The following is a 10,983-nucleotide window of genomic DNA, read 5'->3' as shown; positions in this document are numbered from 1 at the left end:
TACACGACACCATCTCCAGTAGATCACGTCCCAGAAAAACACATCAGTAAAGAAACCACTTCCAGTGCAGGGACCTCACTACACAATTGTACCTTGACTACAACATTGCTGCACAGTCACCTTATTGCAAAAATCATTGTGACATGCAGTTTTGTACTACCTTTCATGGAGGCAGACAAGGTACTGAGAAGATGAACACTTGGGCAAGCTCAAGACAGGTTTTGACTGCCTAGCACATCATAAATCTCTCCCACGTTCAATAATTTTCATTGTGTGGATGGGAAATGGTCCCTAAGCAAGCTAACATGTGTTTCATGTTATGTTACAGCTCTGATAAATTGCTAACAGATAAAGGACATGAATAAGACCTAGAGAAAGGAGGTGATAGCAGCTGAATTTAGCTGAGTTCCCTTCTGGGGATTGAGCTGTCACATTCTGGGATTCTCACCACTAATTTGGAGTCAAAAGAAGGGCCAGCTGAAGCTATCTCAACTTCAAACTTACAAATGCCCCCAAAAGTTAACTCTTGACATTTTGAAGCAGATTAAACTTGTGGCTTTACTTCTTTGGCATTGTCCCATGTAAGACAGAGCCTGGCTGTTTTTTTTTTTAGCTCAAATCTTCCCTGAAGTTCAATGGAAATATGATCTTTACAGTGCAGAGCATTCACCATCCAATCGTGACAATTTTCAGTCCCTGACACTCGATTTGAGAACTAAAGAAATTTGTTTTGACAGCAAAGCCATGGCATAACAAATGCAGCCACAGTGCACAGCTACCTGCCTGCTACAACCCTTCCTTTTGCTACAAGCCAGAATATTCCAACCTAAGCGTGATGGAAACAGTCAACACACAATGGAAATCATTAAACTGGGAGACTCACAATCCTATACTGGTTTCTTGCTATTAATCACCCAGCAAGTCTGTACCTGGTATTACACATCCTACCTGCAGCAGACAATAGATGGCTGTGCAAGAGTCATGCTCAGTGTTGTGTGCATCAATTCCTCTTGTGTGAATTAGTGGTTCAGCCAATAAGTATTGAGCACAGATATAACTCAAGTGGAAGATCACAAACTGCCCAAGTGGAAAAGTATAAAGTTGTCAATAGTTATGGGCACAAGACCATAGTACCGACACCGCAGTCGAAGGAAGAGTAAGGCAGGTTTGCTCCATTACAAGGCTGCCCAGACATCCAGTGCCATGAACTTCCCACCCAACACTTTCATACTGACCACGACCATTGACAGACATGATACTCAAATCACCAACTGCTTCATTTAAGAACCTTTTCCATCTCTGTGCACAATACTATTTTTTTTTTCACATTTTCATATAAAGCTTTTAAAGAAAGCCTGGTGAGATCACATGAAAGTTTTACTCTGAGGCAGACTGTTACTTTACATAGGATAAACCAAAAGCTGTTATTGCTTCCATGAATTTATTTTTAGAAGCAAAATTGCAGGGACTTCAGACATCAAGAAAACCTTCGTGACACCGAGGTTCACAGCTAAAAGCTAGAAACAGGTTCACCAGTTAAACAACAAGCAAAATACCAATCACAGAAATTTACACCTGGGCTTTGCAGCATGTGCCTGAATAGCTGGAAGCCTTCGGCTTCCAAACCAGACATTGAGTCCCCAAAGCAGGAGTAACTTGTGATCAAGGTCATGGAAATAAAACCAGGCTGTTAATATAGGTACTTAGCTCTCTACTCCCAGTTGGGAAGGTTCTGGACAAGTTCTATGCCTTTCTATACACACAGGCACATTTAAGTAGTTCTTGCCATTTTTACACATATATCCACCACTCATTATGTGCCCTTAATGACTTTCTGAGAAGTACTGACTGGTAGCCAACACATGACCAGTAGTGGTTTAAGAACAGGTGTGCCCAAAGGCCTCTGTGCTACAAATCTGTAGATGAAAAAAAACAGCAAAGAAGAAAAATTTGAATTTTGGCTTCCTGACTGACACCCTTTATTTTCCTGTTTCAATTTAAAATGAAAAAAAGAATCCTGCTCTCCTTAATGTGCGTCTTAGGCATTCTCTCTTTTTCTGGGTCCTGATGAACAGTGTTATGGAAACACATCATCCTGCAGAACTACGGCGTGATCACCAAGCTGGTGAACATCAGCTGCCTGGCAATGGTGTCTGATGGTTACACCCAGGGACAAATTGTCCAGGCAGTCCAAGCTGTCTTGAGCGAGCTGCGCCTCCTGCAGATGACCAGGAGGCCTCTGAGGACCGAAGAGTTCGTGACTGCTCTGGCCACACAGGAGCCGGTGTACAAAGAGGAGGAAGAAACATTTAAGGTGACTTTAAGAGCTGTTAGCTGACTGCCTTTCATTGTCCCCTGCCACATCCTTGTCCTGGCACAGTTGATCTAGAGACCTGCTAATTCTGCTGATGGGTTGGCTCATCGCTGTTTGAATGATGATTTATGGCTCAGCAGCACCGAACACCCACGTCCCATATTTTGGGATGTTTGGCAGCCCGGCCTGCTGGCCCTGCCAGGCAAACAGCCATTATTACAGGCAGCAGCTCTGCACGGGCAGCACGCCTGGCACACTGTGCTGATGGGCCTACTGCCAGCACCCAGCTCGTGTGTTTAACAGAACTCAGCACAACGCCTTGGTCCTTCTTTCAAAGCTGACACTTTCAGCAAGCCTGGCTGCGTTCTCTTGAGGAGCAAAAAACTGAACCTGAAGGGTGATATATAATAGGGATCAAGTTCTAAGTCCTTATTTTAAATAAATTCAGAGAAGAATTTTCTTATAAAAGTTTCCATTTAGGGATATATTTTTTAAAAAATTAGTTTCTGCCTCCAACTCCATCCTTGTCCCAACCCTCAGGGCTTTAAAATCCCAAAAGCAAAACCTACTGCATTTGAGGTGCATTTCAAATATACACAGATCACCCTGCAAACAACTGCTTTTTCCACGTGTAGCTCAGTAATCATTACTCTTTTCCCCTCAGACTAGGGTTATCTTTATGGAGTGGTTAACTCTACTTTCACTGTATTGTATGTGGTTTTCCTATTGCTGGGAACAGCTTATCAGGCACAGGTCTGTTACTTATCTACTGTAGTGACTTCAGCATAGCCTGGGGACAACTGAACTGGACTTTAACCAGCTCCCTGAGCACAGCACTACAGCTTAGCAGTGCTGACACCCTCGAAAAAAATGGCACAACACTTGACTAAGGCACTTCAAGCCTAATAAACCCTAGTAAAAACCTTGACCACCAAGCAGAGAAACACTGCTGTGTACCAAGGAGCAGCAGGCAGCCCACACCAGAGACTCCAGGTGGGATAGGACCTGTCTACTGAAGCCAAGAGACCCTGAAAGAGCTTCATCAGTCCCATATCCCCCTCAGCTTCTACCCAGATGTGCTTATAAACCATCCAGTTCTCCTGACTGAAAGGTTTCCTTTACATTCTGTGCTTCAAATCCCCAAAGGGCCTTACCCAATAAACAGGATACAGTTTCTAATGGTTTTGTCCAAGTCGTCTTCCACTGCTAACCTAATGATAGTGCATATTTCTCCCAGCCCTGCTGAGTACTTTCCAATTTCCATTTACAGCCATTTGGCTCACTCAGCATAGGCAGCATTTGTGATATTTGGCAAATCACTCTTTTTTCCTCATGCTTCCTATCTAAACCAACACCTTTCCTAAGGGAAAGGCTAATGGTTCAATGTTGCAGCACAGAAAAACCTTGCTCATTCCTTGCTCCAAGTAGCAATCCATTTGTACCCTGAAACATGAGAACTAGTATTTAGTGAGAGTTTAACCTGAAAATATTATTCCACTTACTACAAACGTGCCTGTTTTGTACAGCACAAAGTATGCAGGCAGCACTTCATTTTGAACATGGCTAAAATGATACTGTCCTCAGTGTCCCATGGCAATCATTTCCTTGCATTAATTATAGCCCTTAAGAAAGTATTTCCTTTTATCCATTTGAAATTTGTTTCCTTTAAATGTCATGGAACCTTGCCCCAGCACCTGTAATATTGCACAGGGGAAGAGGATTGTCGAAATGGCCTTATGCATTAATTAACTCCAGAATCTCCATCTCATCTTACACAGGAGCCACTCTTCCTGAGCCTCTCATCATAGCCATCACTGGACCTTTTTGGTTGCTTTTTGTCCTTTTTGAAATGGGGCAGCTAAAATGCAATGTTCAAAGTGAAGATTAGTGCTGTGATGAATCTTTGATTTCTATTCACTGGAAACATGAATCTCCATGTTCGACATTTATAGTCTGCCAGTGTTCCAAAATGAATATAAATAAGGCAAAATTTGTGATAATGTGATTTCTTCAGTCAATTTACTCAGATTTCTGTCCAAATTATACATCCACATTTTGGAAATTATAAATTGTTGCACCAGAGCGATGGATACAAATCATTACATGGAAATAGTGGTAGTCCTAGAGGAGCACAGGACAGTGGTTGCTACAGGGCAGTGCTGAGTCCACAGGGACAATCCCTGCCCTAGTCCTGCTGGCCACACTAGTGCTGATCCAAGCCAGGATGCTGGTGGCCTTCTTGGCCACCTGGGCACATGCTGGCTCATCTCCAGCCAGCTATTGCTCAACACCCCCAGGTCCTTTTCTGACAGGCAGTTTCCAGCCACTCTTCTCCAAGCCCGTCATGTTGCATGGAGTTGATGTGGCCCAAATAGTAGTTCCACCAGCTGAAGAGTCAAAAGCAACCATCATCACATGCCAACACACAGGTTAATTTTGTGCTTTGAAATACATGCACAAAGAAAGCATGAGGAGAGTAATGGAGCTCTCCTCTCATGGAGGAGAGCAAGAGAAGACACCACAAGTCGCTCAACTCCCTCCTGCCACATGCAGTCCTTTATCAGTAACTCAAAGTGGGCAGTGAGATGATCTCCCCAGTCTGCACCCACCAAACAGCACTTTCTGCCCTACGAAGCTCCCAGCAAGATGTTGGTAGTATTTTCTTATTCTTTCCATCTCTCACTTAAGGACTAGAGAACATTATACCCAGGACAACAAACGTGGATGGAAAACAATTTCTATGCCCTCATGTCACACACACAGAATGCTACAGACTGCTTGGTTGCTAACCCCTGCTGGCAAAGCCAGCTCCTCCCTGAGCCAGTCACAACCATCACCTTGTCTTTCTTATCCTGCTCATGTGAAGGACCAGAAAGAGTCATCCCCAGGCCTCTCTCCCTGTCCCATCCTGTCCCAGGTGTGCCTGTTCTCCCTGACACAGGAATAGCTTGGTCCAAGACCATCTTTAGGACAGCAAAATTCAGCTGCCCAGGCCACTGCACTGAGAGCCCAGAGGTTCCTCTGAACACCTCCCATGCCACTATCTAGATGTGGATTCATGATGTTTTCATCAATGGAGTCAAGGTTCTTAGAGCTGATTTGGGCAATTACAGCAGACATCAGTGTTAGGACTGCCTAGCAGCAGGTTGGACATCTGGCAGCTGTCAGACATCATTTACCTGCCATCAGTATTTCATCTACAAGACAAGAGCTCCAAATAGGGTGCCTGTCATCAGGCCCTCCCTGGGACCCAGGGAAAGCCTTTATGAAGCACGACACCAAGAAGGACCATATGGGGTCAGGAGAGGAATGTCAAGGGTTCTTCTTCCCTATACACTTCCAATACAGCGCAGCAGAGCCAGGGACCTGCTGGAGCGGGGCCAGAGGAGCCCCAGCAATGCCCCGAGGGGGGAACCCCTCTGCTGGGAGCCCAGCAGGAGAGAGTTGGGCTGGGGCAGCTGAGAGGAGAAGGCTCCAGCTGGGGAGACCTGCTGGGGGCTGCCAGGACTGACAGGGGCCTGCCAGAAGGCTGTGGGACAGACTTTTGAAGAGAGCCTGTTGTAACAGAACAAGGTTTGGTGGTTTTAGACTAAAAGAGGGAGATTGAGACTAGAGAGAAGACAGGCATTTTTCACTGGGAGGGTGGAGAGCCCCTGGCCCAGGTTGCCCAGAGAGGTGGTCACTGCCCCATCCCTGGCACCATCCCAGGGGAGGTTGGCCGGGGCTCTGAGCACCCTGCTCTAGCTGCAGATGTCCCTGTCCCTGCAGGGGTTGGTCTCGATGACCTTGAAAGGTCCCTTCCCACCCAAACCATTCTGTAATTCTGTGAATACCTCTTCTCCCACTGCTGCCTGTTTGTAGCTCACACTGGGAAGCTGTACAAGGTAAATTCCTAGGAGGAGCCTTACCAGGCTCAGGCTGGAGGCAGCATTTTGGCTGGATCTTATGGAAAAGGAAGACTTTACAGGATGCCACATTGGTAGGAAGGTTGCCACATTGGAGGTGACAGGGGCCTGTGAAGGACAGAAGAGACAGTTGTGGCACTAGTAGTGGTCCACGATCAAAGGAAAGACATTGATTCCTGATGAACACGGTCAAGAAGGAAGGCATCTTATCAATCATGTCAACACCCAGTGATATTTTAATCCCTGGTGCAGGCAGGACTACTTGGATAAAGGTTCCTGTATGTCCATATGGGGAAACACCAGCTCCTGCAGTGCTGAGTTTAAAGCACTGCCTTCTCCTTCATTTCACATCGTTTTCACACAGCCCAGAACCATCTTGTTGACATTACAGCCCAGGAGCTTGGCAAGTTTGCAGAGCAACTGCACCAGAATCATTTACAAGTCACAGGACTGTGAACAGGCATCTGAAAGCAATAAACAGGTTTTTAATGTTCAGGGCTTGTTTTGCTTCTTAAGCTCTCATTGAAATAATAAAAAAAAAAAAAGCCCTGTCTGGGTTGATTTGCAGAGCCATGAGAAGCACATGCTTTGCCTGTTGCCAGGTTTCAGACCAGAGGGAGTCCTGACAAGAGCTATATACCTCAGAAGTGGGGTTGATCAGAGAAGTTCCAACGTTTCTATAACTACAGCAACACAAAGGGCCCAGCTAAGCATTCCTGTTAATGAGACAGTTCGGGCAAGCAATTGCTACACTTCTTGCTATAATAACGTTATCAAGAGATCTCAGCATTTCATTTCTGCTTCTCCACAAGCCAGCCAGGATATTAAGAGGTTTGAGAGTTCTTTTAAGGAATGGTCCATTTTATTAGTACAAAGTTTTAAGTGTTTTTTTTTGGAGGTGGTTGAGTTTTCATAAAACATACACATGCTTTTTGATCCTCCAGGCTTGGTACAACAGGACACCGCTGGGAGAAGCACGAATCAGAGCACTGTCAGGTGGTAAGAAAACAGGAAAAGGAAAAACAAATACTGGAAAAGGGAAAAACTAATTTCCTCAAGAGTTTTGCATCTGGTGATACCAGTCATAGCTCTACTTCACTGAAAACACAACTTAAAGCAGATACATCAGAATAACACCCAAAAAGTTATACATTTTCCAGAAAAGAGTTCCTAAAAAAATCTGATGAGAGCCTGGTGTGACACCTATCTCTCGGGAGATAAAGAGTTAGCGACCACTGACTCACTCGAGCATTATTTATTGTAAGATTTTAGAGGGCAGAAGGGTTCATTACTCAGGACTGTAACATGCCATCAACTTTTAGGCTATACTCATTTATTTCAGCAAGTAACTCTCCTTAAAAATTGATGTCACATTAATGTCTTTCATTACTTTAATATCCTATATGCTTTACAAAGCTAACTGCTTTATATATCTGTAGGTCTAATGTGTTACAGTTCTCAATAAAACTATTATAGCTCTAAAGACTGCTTTTTAATTGGGATGGATTATAAGACACTTAGTGCAATCCACCACAAGCTGAATATTTACATAACCACAGGAGGACCAGCACTGCCTCACCTTCCCATGCCTTCATCATGGACAAAGCCATACATGTGGATGTTAGCAGAAAACACTAACAACAGGAACAAAAGCAAAAGCAAAGCAGTCAGGTGGTGGCCATTGGGGTGGGTGTCCCGGGAATCTGTTGTGCAATAGAAGACAATGCCCCATTACCTTGTTTGCACAAACAGGGATATATCTGCTGTTTTAAAAAACATACATGGCAGAACAGCAGCTCTAACAGCAACCTGGAACAGGCCTGTTGAGTTGTCCAAAAGGTTGTTCCATGCGGTGTTAAACCTAGACCTACTTCAACAGCTTGTAAACCCAGTCCTGCAAGCTCTGTTTAAGTAGCCCACAGGCAGAAGTCAGCCCCATCACATACATTGAGCTCCACATCCCTCCCACCCCAACAAAGGCACATACAGATGTAGCCCATGGGATCACAGTGGCTACTTGTGTGCTTGAGCAGCAAAACGTGAAGCTCTGTGGCAGGAACGTCTTCTGCACGGAAGGGTCTAAGGCACTTGGAGACTCCTTGGGTCTTATGCGTTTGACACAGTGTCTCCAACCCAGCAGTGCACATCACACATTTCCAGATACCACAGATAGCAAGCACAGGGAACTAAACTTTCTCAGAAACAATGCATCAAGTCAAATGATAGACTCATTTTAGCTGGAAGAGACCTTTAAGATCAAACCCAACCGTTCCCCAGCACTGCCAGGTCCCCACTGCCCCATGTCCCTCACACCACATCTCCACATCTTGGAAACCCCTCCAGGGGTGGGGACTCCACCACTGCCCTGGGCAGCCTGGGACAGGCCTTTCAGGAAAGATTTTCCCCATGGCCAACCTAAACCTCCCCAGGCACATCTTGAGGCTGTTCCCTCTCATCCTATGGCTCGTTCCTTGGGAGAAAAGCCCAGGCCCCACCCGGCTCCAGCCTTCTTTCAGGGAGCTGTGCAGAGCCAGAAGGTCTCCTCTGAGCTTCATTTGCTCCACGCTAAACAACCTCAGGTCCCTCAGCTGCTCCTCACAAGACTTGTGCTCCAGACCCCTCACCAGCTTCATTGCCAGGCTGGAAGGTGTATCTCCTGCTCTACCCAGGAGATCTAAACACCAGAATAGAAAATTCTCGCTATGTTTCCTCCATGCAACACCTCAGGACATTTCTGCAATATACAGGTCCTTCCACCAGCCACCCCAGCAGTAAACCACCATTGAAGACTCATCACAACCCACACAAGGGACCCCAAAAGTATGAGCTGAAAGCCTCTGGATCTAATCCCCTGCAACAGAACAGCTACAAGTTTCAGCTTTCCTTTATTGTTTCTTTGTAAACACCCACTTGCTCCCCAAATCTGGCAGCACATCCCAATTTAAAAGCAATACTCCTCAACTTCATCTCTGGTGTGGAAAGCCAAGCTCTTCCAAAGAGCTGGCAGGTTTTGTGTTCAAACCCTCATCTCTGCTCTCATCCACAAGAAAACTAATTTGGATAATTCCATCCTCAATCTTGCCGACAGTGGAACACTCCTCTCCACAACAGGTCTGACAGCAGAACACGACGTGATGAAAAGACCACATTTAGGTCAGACGTAAGCAAGCCCATTAACTAATATTTCAGCAATCTCAATAGCAAAGAAACACCCTGACTGGCACCATCCATCTCCAGGGCACAGCTCTGGCCACATGCAGAAAGGATGCATGAACCTCTTACCATCCCAGGTGTGCTTGGCAGGGCAGAAGCCTGCAGCTTTTCTCCAGTATTCACCAGTTTATGGTGAAAAAGCAGCACTGGGGCAGTTTATCCTTTAGGTATAGTGGTGCAATGGTGGCTACTCCCAGTGTGAACTGAATTTTGGTGTGCGGGGGGGCCCCTCATGGGGAGCTGGAAGCCACAGCTGGTGTATCTACACACAGCTCTGTGGGTGCAGGGCATGACAAAGAGCCAGCAAAGCAGATAAACGCAGCCTTGTGTGGCTGCCAAACCCTCACGAGAGAGTCCTCTTGGGGAGGTGGGGAGGGAAGAATGAGGAGCAATTTTAATGCTGTTTATAATTATTAGTACCAAAAGTAGAGCTACTTGAAAATGAAGCTGTTGCATCAAGCAGAGCCAGCGCACAGTAATTTCAGTGTCAATGGCTGAACTATTCAATTAAGTGGTCCTTCCTGGATCTCCAACACCTGTACCACTGCGAGGCCAATGGTGCTCTCCGAGGGGACACACCAAGAGATGCTCCTCTACCCAGCGTGGGTGGAGCAGCTCTACCCAGATCTTTCACCACAGGAAAGAAAGGATTGTGGCTTTGCTAAGCCCAGCCACAGGGAAGTCACACTTTGCTTTCCAGCCACAGCAAACCCAAAATCTGAGGAAGGAGGAAAATCCTCTGTTTCACTGCATCCCCTGTGTAGTTTCCAGCAAGAGGTTCGTTTTAGGGAATGGCAGGGAGGGATGCTGGATGGTAATCCAGCAGCACCAGCAAAGTTGAGAGAAGCTGTCGTGCTCATTTATATATGTAAGTGATCTAGAGAATTATCGGCTAAATTATTTAAATGTCCCATTACTATTAAATTACTGGGCATTCATTGTAAGAACAGTCATAATACAGTAACTAATTTGGTATTAATGTGAATGTCAGCGTTTCATTGCAGTTATTTTGTACTTCATCATAAGATAATTTACCAATAAATTAATTGGCTTAATTGCTTCCTCCAAACCCAGGAGAACTACATATGACATGACTTTTAAAAAGCGTTCATACTCTTCCCCCTTCTTTCTGCTTTAATCCCACTAAGTGGGAACCCTGTTTTGGGGAGGGGCAGCTGAGAAACGGGGAGCAAAGCATGACTTCACCCTCCCAGAGGCAACAGTCATGGCATAACCCAGCTCTATGGATTTCAATGTGCTTTAAATACAGCCCTTGAGGCCACGCTTGGAGCAGGAGCCCAGGTTTCAGCGCAGCTTTGCAGGGTCCTGGGCGGCGAGCAAGGAGCACAGTCCCAGCACTCAGCCTGCGCCCAAGGCCCAGGAGCCACCTGCGAGCCATTCCTGCCCACGCCCTGTTGTACAACTCCCCACATCAGCTTCGCCTCCCCGAAATACCCCTTACGCCCAGTACTCAGCCGCAGTGAGTCCCGTTAAGAGCGGTGCCAGCCCCGCGGGAGCCGTGCCGGGGCGAACTCCGGGCCCCTGGGGCCG

General features: G+C 46.1%; 1 protein-coding gene across 1 annotated transcript in view; it reads left to right on the top strand.

Annotated features, from left to right (window-relative positions):
- Positions 1 to 10,912, top strand: part of LOC103779955 (IQ and AAA domain-containing protein 1-like) — a gene marked incomplete at its 3' end in the record, with an annotated part of 89,193 nt that extends 78,281 nt beyond the window's left edge. The window contains exons 15-17 of the mRNA XM_008947602.1: positions 2,076 to 2,314; positions 7,164 to 7,218; positions 10,703 to 10,912. Of these exons, the coding sequence (XP_008945850.1) occupies positions 2,076 to 2,314; positions 7,164 to 7,218; positions 10,703 to 10,912 (504 nt within the window). The remainder of the gene's footprint in view (positions 1 to 2,075; positions 2,315 to 7,163; positions 7,219 to 10,702) is intronic.
- Between the last annotated feature and the right edge of the window lie 71 nt (positions 10,913 to 10,983).

This window comes from Merops nubicus, unplaced genomic scaffold (genome assembly GCF_000691845.1).
Source record: "Merops nubicus isolate BGI_N331 unplaced genomic scaffold, ASM69184v1 scaffold6569, whole genome shotgun sequence".
Taxonomy (NCBI): domain Eukaryota; kingdom Metazoa; phylum Chordata; class Aves; order Coraciiformes; family Meropidae; genus Merops; species Merops nubicus.
Note: the sequence above shows the minus strand (reverse complement) of the source record. Positions and strands in the feature narration are given on the sequence as shown.